Source organism: Cucurbita pepo, chromosome 2 (genome assembly GCF_057944985.1).
Source record: "Cucurbita pepo subsp. pepo isolate OVF chromosome 2, ASM5794498v1, whole genome shotgun sequence".
In the NCBI taxonomy this organism is placed as follows: domain Eukaryota; kingdom Viridiplantae; phylum Streptophyta; class Magnoliopsida; order Cucurbitales; family Cucurbitaceae; genus Cucurbita; species Cucurbita pepo.
Window position 1 is genome coordinate 2,153,055 of NC_141799.1, and position 15,845 is coordinate 2,168,899.

The 15,845-nt window shown below is 32.6% G+C and overlaps 3 protein-coding genes across 9 annotated transcripts; 1 reads left to right on the forward strand and 2 right to left on the reverse strand.

Moving 5' to 3' along the window:
• The first annotated feature begins 988 nt into the window (after positions 1-988).
• Positions 989-7,373, forward strand: LOC111788335 (uncharacterized). Of its 7 annotated transcripts, XM_087120866.1 has the most exons (7): positions 989-1,251; positions 2,579-2,661; positions 3,376-3,444; positions 3,578-3,649; positions 4,938-5,046; positions 5,197-5,314; positions 7,235-7,373. In XM_087120866.1, the coding sequence occupies exons 1-5, from the start codon at positions 1,220-1,222 to the stop codon at positions 5,030-5,032; spliced, it is 351 nt and encodes a 116-aa protein (XP_086976992.1). In that variant the 5' UTR covers positions 989-1,219; the 3' UTR covers positions 5,033-5,046; positions 5,197-5,314; positions 7,235-7,373. The 7 variants fall into 7 exon arrangements, with proteins under 7 accessions (XP_086976992.1, XP_086976994.1, XP_086976995.1 ...); XM_087120868.1 differs by lacking the exon at positions 7,235-7,373 and having other exon boundaries at positions 3,376-3,503; positions 5,197-5,748; XM_087120869.1 differs by lacking the exon at positions 7,235-7,373 and having other exon boundaries at positions 3,376-3,503; positions 5,214-5,748.
• On the reverse strand, positions 5,845-10,519 carry LOC111788288 (AIG2-like protein D). The gene is made up of 6 exons (XM_023668613.2): positions 10,307-10,519; positions 8,859-8,931; positions 8,647-8,739; positions 8,177-8,281; positions 7,267-7,408; positions 5,845-6,079 (listed from the first exon to the last, which is right to left on the reverse strand). Exons 1-6 carry the CDS (start codon positions 10,468-10,470, stop codon positions 6,045-6,047), a joined length of 612 nt encoding a protein of 203 aa, XP_023524381.2. The 5' UTR covers positions 10,471-10,519; the 3' UTR covers positions 5,845-6,044.
• Positions 10,520-12,198: 1,679 nt separating this feature from the next.
• LOC111788277 (gamma-glutamylcyclotransferase 2-1) lies at positions 12,199-15,217 on the reverse strand. The gene is made up of 9 exons (XM_023668597.2): positions 14,905-15,217; positions 14,315-14,436; positions 14,103-14,179; positions 13,970-14,026; positions 13,669-13,725; positions 13,045-13,085; positions 12,827-12,898; positions 12,672-12,751; positions 12,199-12,581 (listed from the first exon to the last, which is right to left on the reverse strand). The coding sequence occupies exons 2-9, from the start codon at positions 14,421-14,423 to the stop codon at positions 12,397-12,399; spliced, it is 678 nt and encodes a 225-aa protein (XP_023524365.2). The 5' UTR covers positions 14,424-14,436; positions 14,905-15,217; the 3' UTR covers positions 12,199-12,396.
• Between the last annotated feature and the right edge of the window lie 628 nt (positions 15,218-15,845).

Here is a 15,845-nt window from a genome sequence, read left to right on the forward strand (position 1 = left end):
AGATATTTAAATTAAGAAAGTAGGAAGTTAGAATGCGTTTAAAAGTTCTAACCGACTTCATTATTTAACATTTTTTCAAATTCAAGAAAACCTTATGAATTTGGGAATATTCCTTAAACTGAAATTAATATTCTAAAGAATATTTCTTAAACCGAATTCCAGAAAATAGGGCGTTTAAAACCAATGAAAAAAGGCTCTTCCAAAAGTTATTTTTAATAAAAACATTATGAAAATTAATTTTTATTCTAACAAATCTAGAGAGCCGTTATACCTAAGAGGAAAATTGCATTCATTATTAAAATAAGCACCCATCACAATCGTACACGTGGGATATTTTTGATGAATTATTTTTGTGGTGGACGACATGTCGTACGCTGGGCTTATTCTGGTTGCGTCGCAGCGGATTAAGGCTTGGTGGGACGCATGGAGTGATGATGACGATGATGATCATGGAAATGGACGGTTGGGATTGAGTGAAAATGGGGCTTAGTATAATGGGAAAGGGTAGCATCGGAAAGTTGGTTACTTCAGTTGGGAGGAGGGTAATAATAATTTTAAAAAATTAATGAATAATTTTAAATTGTAATACTACATTATTTACAATAATAATAACAAACAAATACAATAACTTATTTGAAATAATAATAATAATAATAATAATAATAATAATTAATAATCGGGCAGGGGTGGGTGGGAGCAGAGATGGAGAACAAAATCTTCGTCAATATTCTCATTTAGGCAATTATTTTATAACTGTTTGATTTTTTGTTTTTAAAAAATTATTCAAAAATAAATTTGTTTTTTTATTTTATTTTTATAATTTTGTTTGAATTTTAAGAATATCACTTAAAAAAATTTAAAAACAAAAAAACAAACCAGTTATTAAAAGTATATTTCTTCTCCCATTGTTTGGCGGGAATTTCGGGACTATATATAGCGATGAATGACGAGGCGTAATCTTCATTCCCAACCTATTTTCGAGGGAACAACCGCTGCTTTTGCTCTTGCTCTGGCTCGTATCCTTGATTTATTTCATCTCCGATTCTCCACTGTATATGTATTTGTAGTAATCGAGGAGAGCGATTTATGAAGTTGATCAGTGTGCTCGATCGAGAGACGCGACTGCACAGAACTACCGGATTGAATGTGGAGTCAACTAGAGGCGGAGGCGGTTTCAGCGTCGAGGAATAGTTAGGTCGTTGCTTACTAATCACCGGCAATGGCTTCGGCTGCGCTAATCGCGTTATTGAGGTAAGTTCCTCCATTACAGAATGTTGATTTCATTTCTGTTGTTTGATTGTGTTTTTTCCGCTGGATATATGCAAAGGAGTTTTGAATTTTCGTTTCTATTGAGCTTGAGTTCTTCCGTTCTCGGAATTGTTGTTTAGAAATTCTGTAAGGATAGTTCTCGCGTTGAATTTCTTTAGTTTTGGAATGTCGAGAGATTTCTTCGGTGCTTGATCACATTCTAATCTCTTTCTTGAAATATCGATTTATTTGGATGTGTGTTTTGTTTCCTGTAATGTAACTTCACGAAGTGTTTATGAAGCTTCTTCGGCTTCGATTGAATGTGTTCTACGCAATGGAGTTTCGATTTCATTCTGTTCTGAGCTTGAATTCTTCAGTTCTTGAATTTGATGTTAAGAAATTCTTTGAGGTCAGTCTCGCGTCGAATTTCTCTAGTTCTGGAATGCCGTGAGATTTCTTCGCCGCTTGATCACATTCTCCTCTTTCTCGAAATATAGATTTATTGTGATGTGTGTTTTGTTTCCTGTAATGTAACTTCACGAAGTCTCTCTGAAACTTTTTCGTTTCGGTTGAGTGTGTTCTATGCAATGGAGTTTTCGATTTCGTTCTGTGCTGAGTTCGGATTCTTCAGTTCTTGAATTTGATGTCAAGAAATTCTACGAGGTCAGTCTCGCGTCGAATTTCTCTAGTTTTGGAATGTCGTGAGATTTCTTCGGTGCTTTGTCACATTTTCTTCTCTCGCTCAGAATGTCAATTTTTTTTTTTGTTCTGCATTCCTGCTATGCAACTTATTCTGCTATCAGTTTCCTGGAGTCGAAGATCACGAAAATCTTACTGAAATTTCTTCAGTTTTGATTGAATGTGTTCCACTTCTTTTATGCAATGGAGTTTGGATTTCGTTCTGTTACGAGCTTGAATTCTTCCGTTCTCAGATTTGTTGTTTAAAACTTCTGTAAGGCAGTTCTCCTGACGAGTTTCATTAATTTTAGAACGTTGAGAGATTTCTTCTGTGCTTGATCACATTTCCTTCTCTCGCTCGAAGTTTCGGTTATATTGATCTGCATTTCCTGCAATGTTACTTATCCTACTGAAATTTCTTCTGGTTTATCTTCGTGGAACTGTAGTTCAACTCTTAAGTTTTATGCATTGCTTTACGACATTTTTTATCTTCTTCTTCTTCTTCCCTTGAGAATGCTTGATAATGCAATACATTGTTTTGTGCATAAAGGTTGTTCGACATTTTTTATCTTCTTCTTCTTCCCTTGAGAATGCTTGATAATGCAATACATTGTTCTGTGCATAAAAGTTGTTCGACATCTTATACTTGCAGGCCACGAGGTGCACGTGGCCTCCTTTGCCCCTCAGTTTGTTTTTACTTCTGCAATGCTGTCGCCTGGGTTGTTCATTCGAAAGGTAAGTTTGGTCGAGGCTCACGCCTGACTTCTAGTGATTGCCGCTAAGTTAAGCTGTTCATCAGGCCTATTCGTTTCATTGCAAATTTTAGTTTCAATATCTTTCCAATAATTTATCAGTTAAGAGAATTTAATGGATTTTGCTAGTGGATATGATGCAGAAGTTCAATTTTGATTTGTCTTTAGATATTGTAACTCTTATTTTCTATGTGCGCTTCATGGTTCATATTAATATTATTGATTACTGTATTATGTTTTTATGCATCGAGCACCTCCTCTAATTAAGGCTCACATTAATAAAAATATTCATAACTTTACTAATGTATTTTCTTATTCACTTTTTTATGAATAGTTTTCTAATCTTTATTTTCATGTTTTTGTTAATACATTTATTCTTCTTTTCTTCTTTATGTGTGTATGTATATATATATATATATATTTGTAAATGCTAAACGAACTAGGACAAACAAATGGTGAGTGTACTTGACCAATTTAGATATATAAACCAAAATTTGATAGTTTTATTTAATATAACTCGTTTTTCATGAACTCGTAGAATTTGAAATTAAGTGCTTGATTTTTTAGTTTCTTTCTGCATTCCAAATGAGGCTTCAGTTGAACTCCAATCACATTCACGTGGAACATCGTGCAATAATTAGTTGCAAATAAACCTTCGTGTATCTGTTGGATTTATATATTCTTTAATCAATTATAGGTATTGTTGGACTGTGGGGCTGTCCAGACAGATGCAATGACAGTGGATCGCTTGGCATCCTTGGAGTAGGTGAGAAGTTTCTGGCATCCACGATAGTTTTTCCCAATACGAAATACAGAATTTACGAAGTATGACATGTTGTCATCGACCTTTACTAATAATCTACCAGCGTACTACATTTACTATGTTCTTTCCTTATCAGATCGCTTGGGATTTCATCTATGCAGAGTATGCCATGGATGCTGGTCATCACCACCGTTCGATAGTTTGGCAGGTGCTTTTTTTTTTAAAACAGTATTTTAATCAGTATTTGAGTATCCTTAAATGGTTCTCTCTTTCCTAGGACAGAAACTAAGTTTGATGGCACCTAGAAATAACTGCCATTTAATCTCCTTCACCATAATGTTGGTTATTATTATTGTGATTTATTAGACAATTTTTGTATTGAAGAGACTTTTTGTACGTCTAAAACCAAAGAAAATTTAAATGTGAAAATTAACAGTCTCATTGAAGTCCATCCGTCCTTCATTTTATGTGTTAGTGAAATTGCATTCTATGGTGCTATAAACTCTTAGGAATCACGACTCTCTACAATGGTATGATATTGTCCAGCATAAGCTTTTATGGCTTTGTTTTGGGCTTCCCCAAAAGGCCTTATACTAATGAAGATAGTATTGCTCACTTATAAACCCATGATCATTCCCTAAATTAGCCAATGTGGGACTCACTCCTAATAATCCTCAACAATCCCCCCTCGAACAAAGTACACTATAAGCCTCCCTTAAGGCTTATGGAGCTCTCAAATAGCCTCCCTTAAGGCTTATGGAGCTCTCGAATAGCCTCCCCTTAATCGAGGTTCGACTTCTTTCTCTAGAGCCCTCGAACAAAGTACACCCTTTGTTCAACACTTTAGTCACTTTTGACTACACCTTCAAGGTTCACAATTTTTTGTTCGATATTTAAGAATTCTATTGACATGACTAAGTTTAGGCATGACTCTGATACCATGTTAGGAATTACGACTCTCCACAATGGTATGATATAGTCTCTCATGGCTTTGTTTTGGGCTTCACCAAAAATCTCATACCAATGGAGATAGTATTCCTCACTTATACACCCATACTTATACACCCATGATAATTCTCAAAATTAGCTAAAGGGAAACTCACTTCCAATCATTCTCAACAATGTTGGCTGCTTTAAAGCAGATTGCAGAAGATTATTCACATTGCGAGTTCCAATCCGCCTCCCAGGATACTGCCCAATTATATTTTCTTGACAGTTATTTTTTATCTTTTTCTGCTACTGTCTTTTTTTGTTGCATGTTTTTTTAAACATTTGTTCTATATGCATTATTTTCTCTTGTTTTTGATAATTTGCCTGCATACGTCTTGCTTCTGCAGTGCCCGCTTTCCATTTGTGATTTTCTTAACTTCTTATGCTAGGTGTGGAACAAACTGGGTATTGGAGATAATGTCAAGTTATCTCCAATACCGTTATGAAGTTGGCCGAGCTTATCAGATGGGTATAAACACGTTCACAAATCTTCCATCTTTTTTCAGGAAAAATTGGTTACGGAACCGTTATGAAGCATTGGCATACAGGATACCCTTTGTTTTTGTCCGAAGAGATTATTTTAACGAAGAACCATTTTTAAGGAATATGCTTGAGGTGCTATAATCTACTTTGTCTTTGATACTCCTTAAAAGTTTTTTTTTCTTTCCCTACAAATTTAAGGTCCATCCCTTCTGCATCAGTAATTCGAAAAGAGAGACTATTGTTTGATTGTACATAAGAAATTTGAATGTTGTCATGATGCAGTGCCATTACTGTTACAGTGCGTGTGGCGGAACAGTTTGTCCCATATGCAAAAACAGCTTAACTAGTATGCGCAGGGGAAATCCAGGTGCTGGAGGGCAGCAGCCCGCAGAGCATTGAGGTTAGCCAAAATTTCTAATCCCCATATGTTTGATGACATTTTATTTATTTGTTTATAGTTCGATTGTTTTTTTTAATGGTTTTTTAAAATTATACCCAAAACCTTAAATATATTCCTTTTAGAAAAAGAAAAAAACCCTAAGTATATTCCTTTTAGAAAAAGAAAACCAAAACACATTTGGAACTGTTCTTAAAAAAAATATATTTTTTTAAAAAATAATTTTTACAAATACACTTTTAAAATTTCGTCTTCTAAACTTTTACAAATACACTTTTAAAACTTTATATTTAGAGGAAAAAATTAATGTTTTGCACTCCAAATATATGAAGTGTTGCAATTTTAACAACCCTTAAATAATATTATAATTTTAATTGCCATTGTGTTTCTATTAGAAAAATCACAGTAATACTCACGAATTAAAAAATATATGTAAACTTTTAAACACATTTTAAATCTTCTATAAATTTACCTTAACCATAACTAGCGGATTAAGGTGACAAAAAAAAAAAAAAAAAAAAAAAAAAAACTGGTTGTATTATCAATTTATTTGGATTGAATTAGGTTCAAATAAATATTGAAATTGTCTTGTTTTGAGAGCAATACCGAGTGGGGTGCAAAGAGAGGAGACTTAAAAGTATTTTGAAAGCAATACCGAGTGACCTAAAACTTGAGTTACTGTGGGTTCTGGTCAATCCCACCAGATTCAGCAGAGGTACGAAGCTACGACAGGTTACTCGCCGTTTAGTTTCTTAGGTTCTTCTTGTGCTGGAAAGTTCAGACATTTAAGAATAAGTTGACGGGTCTCTCATATTTTAAATTAAGCCATATTTCAAGTAAGCTAAAAGATTTACGCATCCGCACTAAAAAGGTTTTTTCATAAGAAAATTTGAGATTTTGGTTTCTGATTTATTTGTATCATTGCTAATGAATCCTCTTTTATTTTCCTTTCCTATTTTCAGAAGAATAAAATTGGGGGAAGAAAGGTCTCTTGCGATGGGTACTTGAATTGAATCAACTTTTTTAAAAAAACTATATCTACTAAATCTCTAATTTTTCGATTTTGTACAAGTCTTTTAGCTTTACTAAAAAAGTCTTTGGTGTCTTATAAATTTTTTATCCCCCTAATTTCTTACAAAAAATAAAAATAAAAATAAAAATAAAAATAAAAATAAAAATAAAAATAAAAATCGCTGATATATCAAACACAAAATTAAAAATTTAATGTCCTATTAAATAGAATTTTTATTTCACATCAATATAGAAAAAATGGTGGACATGCTGTCTAAATTGAAAGTTCAAATATATTTATTTAAAATTTTTAGACCTATTAGACTTAATATTAAATACTTTTTAAAATTTTAAAAACCTATTAAATACAAACATAAAAACAGGATAAACTTATAATTTAACCCAGAAAATAAATGTATTTAGACGGTAGTGTTTCTAAGTGAAATAGTTTTCTATCAACAACTAAGCACGTATAGAAAAAAATAATAATAAATAACCAAGTGTTTTATGTTAAAAATACAAGAGACTTAACTTTTAAGTGTTATTGAAGTTAAGGCCAAAAATCATATATCAGGATAATTTTTAAAAGTGCTTTCATGAACAAACTATTTTGAATGCCGGGTTAAATTCATTTCAAAATATTTAAAAATAAAAAAATGAAATATTTAAGATTTGATAGACATTTTTTTTTTTTTTTTTTTTTTATTATGCAGTATTTTTATTAATTTAGTTAAAATTTTAAGCATATATATATATATATATATATATATATATATATATATATATATATATATATATATATATATATATATATATATATTTTTTTTTTTTTTTTTTTTTTTTGAAAAATAAGCAATAATTAATTGGCAAATTGGTGTATGAATGACAAATAGAAGGATTATTTATTAGCAGGAAAATACGTTTGGACGAAGTATTAGTGCTACCTGGAGAGTGCAGTGGTTGTTCGCATCGCTGTCCTGCTTCATCAACGGCCGCGCATGGTTCTTGTGGGGGCTGATGCTCAAATTCTTCCATAAACTCATTGACCATCTCCAGGTAAGCATCCAGATGAACTCGCTTCCACTCCTTAAGATTCGCAGTACATAAAATTGTTCAGATTTCAAAACGAATGGGAATCTAAAGAATAATCTTACACATCGCCCTTTTTAACTTCCCAAGTTCTGACCAAGACAAAAACAAAATCACCGCTGACAAGATTCTCACGTACAAGCAAATGCCAGACGAGGAAAAAGAAAATTACAAAATCACCGCAGACAAGATTCCCGTTATTTTAGCAGAGAAATAAAAAATGTTCATTATTGGAACTATGGTTAGAGGACAGAACTAACCAAAACCTATCAAGGAAATTACGATTAAATTTAAGAAATCTGATCAATGCATTGTTTGGGGGTGAGTTTCACATCGACTAATTCAGGAAATATTCATGAGTTTATAAGTAAAGGAATACATCTATATTAGAGTGAGGCCTTTTGGGAAAGCCCAAAATAAAGTCATGAGAGCTGATGCTCAAATTGGACAGTATCATGCATCTGAAGTAACTAAATGAGTCGGAATTTAAATTTGAAGAATCTATCATAATCTCATTTGTAGAATGGGGGGCGGGGAAATAAAAAATGTGGAAGAAAGAAAAAAAAACCAATAAGACTTGATTCAATTTATTTCTTATATTGGTATACTATTAAATCATTGGTGAACCCTGTAAGAACAGATGCCCTGGTCCCAGTGCACAAGAACATGTGAAATGAGTGGTCAAAAACAGAAAAGTTTCCTCTCCGTGGTATGATGTATAAATGTTATATTGTGCAGTGGAACAACAAAGGATTAAGTTTTTACCTCAAAATCCCAATCTCCATACAGGTCTGGATCCCTTTCGTTGTTCCAAATATAGACATAAACTAATAACTTCTCAAGACTGTCCAGCAAAAGGTCATCTATAGCCTAAAAAAAGATCAGAAAGCACAATCGTGGAGAGGATTAAATATACATATGTTTCAACTATCTTCATTAGCATAAATAATTAAGTGGTATGAACCCCATAAGAAATATTGCCAGCGCACTAGAACGGAAAGTGATCTCAATGTTCATTAAGCTTTTCATTAGCTTCCGTGAAGGGTAGTAATAATGAAGAACTACTGATATGTTTGTATAGCAAGTTATAAAAACGAATTCCAAAAGGGTAGTATTTTATACTAGTGCGTACTTGATCGGAATGGATCTATGTTTTCCGATTCAATGACCAAATCTAGTACAAAGTAGTTGATAATAAAGCACATTTGAGCACCAAAATGAATCAAATAGTTTACCGTTAAAGTGACCTCAACTGTGCTCCTTTTGTATTCAACATCCTCAAATGCGTCTAAAATATCCAATTCGGTGGCTGTAATGCCTGAAAGAACCTGCAGTGTAAGGGATAGTTGGTAAGAGTACAGGATAGTTCAATATGAAAACCATAAAACGACATGGAAAAAACATTCAGATTCATTAATAATCATTCAACACACGATGGTATACAAACCTTGCCAGATACTTTCTTGCCATCAACAGGTATAATCGCTGGATAAACTCGTCCTTTAATGCTTAATCTTTGACTGCAAATTCTCGAGCAAATTTACAGAGTTCAATCATGAATTCGGGAATACAAGCGAGCAATAAAATAATATTTCAACACAATCCTTCCTAATCGTATAAGCTAAGAATCAAAACCTTGAAAATTAGAGCAATCACATAGAGCAATGCAGTGACAGTTTGTATTAATTATTTGGAGATCGTCATCTGTAAACTTCTAAGAAGAAGAATTAAACAAATGAACAACATAAATTAAAGCGAATCATCAATGCAGCGAATCAAACTCTCGTTAAGGAAACTGACACAAATTTGGCCTATCATCGATGCAAAAATTTTGCTCGAATCTATCAAAAGAGAAGAAAGTAACAGTGACGAAGAATAAATTGAAGAGAATCATTTGATTTGCAAATCAAAAAGCTTAAACGTAGAAGAATATTTCTAAAGTAATCCTTTCTTATCATATGCGTTAACATTAACTAAGAAATATAACCTAGAAAATCACAAGAAGCATAACAGCTCCCTAACAATAAGTAATAGATGATCAATATCCACAAACTTCTATAAAGACGAATTAAACAAAGAAACAGCATCAATCGAGTAAACCATAAGATTGATAGAGCGAATCATACTCTCCTATGCGAAACCAGCACGAATTAGCCTATCATCGATGCGAGTTTTGCTCCAAAATTACCAAAAAGAGAGGAAATAACAGCGACTTTTAGCAAATCAAAACGCTAAGAGTAGACGAATATTTCTAATGCAATTTTTTCTCATCAAAACGCTAAGAGTAGCAAATCAAACTCTCCTATGCGAAACCAGCACGAATTAGCCTATCATCTATGCGAGTTTTGCTCCAAAATTACCAAAAAGAGAGGAAATAACAGCGACGTTTAGCAAATCAAAACGCTAAGAGTAGACGAATATTTCTAATGCATTTCTTTCTCATCAAAACGCTAAGAGTAGCAAATCAAACTCTCCTATGCGAAACCAGCACGAATTAGCCTATCATCGATGCGAGTTTTGCTCCAAAATTACCAAAAAGAGAGGAAATAACAGCGACGTTTAGCAAATCAAAACGCTAAGAGTAGACGAATATTTCTAATGCAATTCTTTCTCATCATAACGCTAATGTCAACTAAGCAACAAAACCTAGAAAAATCGAAACAAGCATAACAGTTCTCTAACAATATTTAACAGAAGATGAACATGCATACTCCAGTAACTACGAATTAAACAGAGAAACAGCATAAATCCGAGTAAATGACAAGATTGAAATGGAGAACCGAAATCTCATTTCGAAAAACCAGAACGATTTTACTTCGAATACATCAAAAGAGAAGAAACTAACAGCGATGATTTGAAAATCAAAGATTAAGAATAGAAGATGAAAGAACGAACTAGTCATTGAGGACGGCAGCAGAGGACTGAGGAGTGCGCTTCAAGAGGATATGGACGACTTCATCAGACAAGAGACTGCCGTAGACGAAGACTCTGTGAAGATTCTGCTGCGTATGAGAAGGCGCGAGAGAAGGCGCGAGAGAAGCCAGAGATGCCGAATCCATTTTCCGCTGAAATGTTCTCTGGGATTTGTCTCCAACCAGAATACAAATGAACTTGTTTGCTATAAATAACGTATCAAACCCGATTATTTCACCCACCTGGCGCTGTTAATAATATTAATTTGTTTTTATTTATATTTTTAATTTATTAATTTATATTTATTTTTAATTTATTTATATTTGTTTATATTTGCGATAAATAAATAAATTTATTAATTTATTTTTATTTATATTTTTAATTCAAGAAATAGTTACAAACAATCCTCCATTAACAAGATAAGTTAAATTATAAATTTAGTTTATTTAGATTTCTTTTGTGAATTCTACCTTTCAAAATTATAGGATTTGGAGTAAATTTTAATTTTCAGTTCAAAATTTTAAATTTACAAAAAAAAAGTCCATTAGTTTGTTAAAAGTAATTCTCAATTTATCATTAATTTTCTAAAAAATCTCAATTTTGACGTATGATAAAAATTATTAATAAAATTCTCTTTTAATCTATTAATATAATGGCGATATGTCTTTATTATTTTATTAATAAATTAGATTATAAATCTATGTCTTTAAACTTTGAGATATATATCTACCTCATTATAACTTTGGGAGTGTCTAATAAGTTTCTAAACTTTCAATTTTGTGTCTAATATGTTTGTAAAATTTCAATTTTGTGCTATATCTAACAAATTCATTTTTTAAAAAAATTAACTTACCTATTTTAGATGATTTTGAATTGTATATCTAATAATTGATTCTAAAATTTCAAATTTGTGTCTAATAAGGCAATGATAAATTTAAAGATGGAGAGATTAAATTTTCGTGTATTCATATTAATAAAACATAATTTAGCAATACACCTTTTTGTTAGTTTCAACCATCTTTATTGAAGAACTTAATTGAGAATTCATAAATGGATAAAGGTAAAAAAATAAAATTGAAAATGGTAAAAAGTTAAAAGTTAAATTGAAAATGATCTAAACGATTAGATACTAATTGCTAATTATAAATTTTCAATCCTATAATTATAAAGGTTAAAATTATTAAAGACTATTTATGAGAATTTTATAATTCAGTTCTATAATTATGAAGGTTAAAATTATTAAAATTATTAAAGACTTATTTATGAGAGTTTTATTAAACTATAACGATTAATTATGAGATTTTATCAAATCCTCCAACAAATTAAAAAAAAAAAAAAAAAAGCTAAAAAAAAAACTAATTTCTAATTTTTTTTTTTTTTTTAGTTTTTAAATTTTGGTTTGCTTTTGAAAACCGTAAAAGGAAAAATATTTGAAGTGAGAAGTAATTTTTAAAACCAAAAACAAAAATAAAATCAGTTTAAAATCTTAGTTTTGAGAAATGTTTTCGATTAATTGAGTATAAAGGGGTAGTATAAAGGGTGTAGAATTTTCTCCTTGATAGATGCCTGTGAGACTGACAGCTAACCGGTCATAGACAATATGTGTGCGGTGGGATTGAGCTGTTACAAATGATATCGAGCCAAGACATTAGACGGTGTCCAGGGAGGAGCTAGACACCAAAGAGGTAGATTGCTAGATCCCATATCGATTGGAAAACTCTCCCTAGTAGACATGTTTCAAAACCGCAAGGTTGATGACAATACATAACGGACCAAAGTAGACAATATTTACTAGCGATGAGCTTGAACTGTTACAAATTGTTAGGTTGGTAACCGAATTGGAAATCCGAACCACATGTTTGCAGCAGTTATGGTTCATTCAAATAAACTTAGAACTTGATTATAATGTCCAAAGTTCAAGGCCGTGAAACATACAGAACTAACCAAAAACGGTAACAAATTGCAAAGTTTATTCCTAGAAGTACAAGTACAGGTCAAATGGTAGTAACTGAACTGTTGTTAACCATCACACTACAAAGTCTCTGGTTTGCCTGGTTTGTGAGATTTAGGAGTCACGAATCTGTGGCTATGGCTTCTGGAAGTGGTTGCAGTTCTAAGGACGGTAAGTGTGGGTTGAGTACTACTACGTGGGGCGCTGCTCCGAGCAGCTTGTTCTCCATCGAGATTCCATTCTCGAGGAGATCGAGGACCTTTCTCACCTCGTTCGCGAGCTCGATCACCATTTCCTCCTCGTGACCTATGGTGCAAGATAAGAAATTTTTATATACCTACACAAATGGTGATGAACAAACCAAAAGAAGCCAGCCATTACTATCCAAAAGCTCACCTATGTCAAACAATGCCTTCTCTAACATGAAAATATAATCTCTATTGTTTCCACAAGGCCCAGAAGCAGTTGCAATTTGTCTGTTAAAAGTGAACCAAGGATAATGAGGAACTAAGGCTAGCACAAAAAATAATGTTAAAATGTTACCATTTTACCTAGCCATGTCCTCTAATGGAGCTGGACCGAGGTAATATTTGTTCACTTCTTTGTCGGGAGTCGACGTGAACCTGCGTATGTACGAACGATACAAATTGGTCGAAAAGTTTGAACGAAGTGCAGATATAAGTTTAAACTTTTGTTTTTCTTGCTACCCTTTTGCTCAAATTACATTCAGATAAGAGGAAGATCATAAAGAGCAAAGGCTGGCACTTACACAATGACTCCTGTAAGCGCTGGCTCAAGAGAGTCCACTTCCTGAATGTAGAACCTCAAAAGATCAGTTAAAATCAATGATGGAGGATGCTATGCATAGAATCGTGAACCATTTATAGAATCGGCTTCTTAACTTCAATTTAACGATAACAATAATATGAACCGTTCATTGAATCGGCTTCTTAAAAATATAGAACTTCAATTTAACGATATCAATACTATGAACCGTTCATAGAATCGGCTTCTTAAACATGTAGAACTTAACTTTAACGATATCAATAATATGAATCGTTCATAGAATTGACTTCTTAAAAATGTAGAACTTCAAGTTAACAATATCAATAATATGAATCATTCATAGAATCGGCTTCTTAAAAATGTATGAACGTCAAGTTAACAATATCAATAGTATGAACCGTTTATAAAATCGGCTTCTTACAAATGTAAAACTTCAATTTAATGATATCAATAATATGAACCGTTCATAGAATCGGCTTCTTAAAAATATAGAACTTCAATTTAATGATATCAATAATATGAACCGGCTTCTTAAAAACATAGAACTTCAATTTGACGATATCGTTAATATGAACTGAGAAGAACATGAACCAATTGATAATCTCACCTTGTAGAAGTTAACCAATGTCTTTTGATCATATTCACACTCTCTCTGCTCCAAATACTGCAATTCACAAAAAGGAAAAGGACAAATTTTCATAACTTCCAAATGATTTGGGAATGAAGTTCCAAAAGGAAAAGTTAAGTCACAAAATTCCAAATGAAGAAAGGGATATGAAGCAGCTAGTGTTATTATATTGATTCAACCACAAACCGTGAAGATGATAGATAAGAAGACTCTTGAGCCACCCAAATAACTCGACCATTTATATTTTTCATAAAATAAATTTGAAAAGATATTAAATTACCTCCATTGCTGCTCGTTCCCTTTCAGGACTCCCCCGCACACAGAAAGCTGCTCCCCACTGCCAAAAAAGTTGTAATTTCTTTAATTTGAAAAAACTAATTTCAGTTAATCGTATTTAGATCAGTTAATCTTACACAGATAGCTCCTTCTTCCTGTTCCAACGTGAGAGTTCTAGCAGGATTTTCTGGCGTACCTCTGTGATCAATGCATGCTGGTCCAAATATGAGGCAGATTGTTATGAACAAAAAAAATTAACATATCCAGTACATAATCAAAACTGAATGGATGATTTTAATTATTGAAAAGAACATCTGCAACAGTTTCTAGCTCGAAATAGTAAACTTACCGAGGTCGAATACGCGCTTATAATCCTTGATGTAACCTACAATTTTCTCATCAAATTCAAATCCTGGGTTCCAAACCAGTGAGCCATATCCAAATACCCAAAACACCATGATTATAAAGCTCCTGAAAAAGAGGAAAACAATAATCAAGATTAATCGAACAAGTCCTAAGCATTCAAAGGTTAACCTACAAATTTGACTAGAATTTAGTTCTATGATTCAAAAGTTAGCCTAAAATCTACTCATCAGAAATCAAAATGTAGATTTAAAGAGGTAGAAGAAAGGGAATATTACTAATAAAGAAAAAATCAGAGGATAATGTTTCTGAAATCGCCATCAATGGTCTATAAATAGACCAATAACGCACTCGCCTTGGTTCCAAAACTCAAATTAGAAAATTAAAACCACGAACGGAGAATTCAAGCGGATAATACAAAAAAACGTAGAGTGCGACAAATAACAACCCGCATTGCATCACAAATTAATCAAGAAACAACCGGAAGAAGAAAAAAAACGCCAAAAATCTCGATCAATCAACAGAGCATATGGAGAACATCACGGTATGTATAGACACAAAGAACTTAGTTCTTACGCGAAGATCCGAAAACTTTTCCCGGAAAACGAGAGAGAAAGACGAGGACGAGCGAGATTTTTTTTCTCTTCTCTTTTCCTCTGATCTAATGAACAATGCGAAGAACAGCGAGCGAGAGAGAAAAAAATGCAAAAAAAAAAATCAACGACGGAGAGAAATAGGGAGGAATTCAAGCCAAAACATGTTAGGGTTTTAGCTTCGAAATCGAAATTGAGAGTGGTTGAGCTCTGTTCTTCCTCCCTCTCTCTTGATTCTCTCTCTCTCTCTCTCTCCTCTCCCTTCCAAGACAATGGTATTTTTTCGAGAGAGATCCAATAAGCGAGCATTGAGAGTCTTTATAGTGCACGAACATGAACGCAAACTGAAACCCCTCCCCACGGAGTTCAGACCACTTGCGCGCCACGTCAGCAGCCGGGGGGCTATTCCACGACGGGCACGAACGACGACGTATAGAATATATTATCCGTTTCCGCATGACTTGTAAGGTTGTAAGACAGATTCTGTTCTGTCAAATTTATTATTTTTAATTTATTTTTGGTAATAAAAATAATATAAAATGTCAAAAGTGTTGGCTTTAGAACAAGAATTTAATATGTTGAAATGGAGACAAAAATTTCTACCCACTTAGGAGATTAAACAGAATCTTTAATATTGTTAGGTTTCTTTCCTAACCATTTTGTTTTTTTTTTTTCTTAATTTTTTAAAATTAAGTTTTTTTTTTTTAACAAAATATTTAAAATTTTAAAAACATTTTCTTAATTTTTAAATTTTAATTTAATTTTTTTAATTAATAGAAATAGACCACAAGTAAAGTAATTTTACTATTAAAAATATAAATGGTTATTAAAAGAACATTAGAGGTAAAGATGTCCAATTAACTCCTGAGGTCGGGTCTCGTGAAAACCGAATAAATAGATGAAGAAATAGGGAGATAAAATTTT

Excerpts from the sequence above, each read along its gene's own strand:
- LOC111788288 (XM_023668613.2), bottom strand. The coding sequence starts at position 10,470 with ATGGATTCGGCATCTCTGGCTTCTCTCGCGCCTTCTCTCGCGCCTTCT. Across the intron at positions 8,282-8,646 it reads CAGTTGAGGTCACTTTAACG|GCTATAGATGACCTTTTGCT; the intron begins GTAAACTATTTG and ends ATCTTTTTTTAG. Across the intron at positions 7,409-8,176 it reads ATGGAGATTGGGATTTTGAG|GAGTGGAAGCGAGTTCATCT; the intron begins GTAAAAACTTAA and ends GCGAATCTTAAG.
- LOC111788277 (XM_023668597.2), bottom strand. The coding sequence starts at position 14,423 with ATGGTGTTTTGGGTATTTGGATATGGCTCACTGGTTTGGAACCCAGGA. Across the intron at positions 13,086-13,668 it reads CATTGGTTAACTTCTACAAG|GAAGTGGACTCTCTTGAGCC; the intron begins GTGAGATTATCA and ends TTCTACATTCAG. Across the intron at positions 12,899-13,044 it reads GCGCTTACAGGAGTCATTGT|GTTCACGTCGACTCCCGACA; the intron begins GTAAGTGCCAGC and ends GTACATACGCAG.
- LOC111788335 (XM_087120866.1), top strand. The coding sequence starts at position 1,220 with ATGGCTTCGGCTGCGCTAATCGCGTTATTGAG. Across the intron at positions 2,662-3,375 it reads CTGGGTTGTTCATTCGAAAG|GTATTGTTGGACTGTGGGGC; the intron begins GTAAGTTTGGTC and ends AATCAATTATAG. Across the intron at positions 3,650-4,937 it reads ACCGTTCGATAGTTTGGCAG|GAAAAATTGGTTACGGAACC; the intron begins GTGCTTTTTTTT and ends ATCTTTTTTCAG.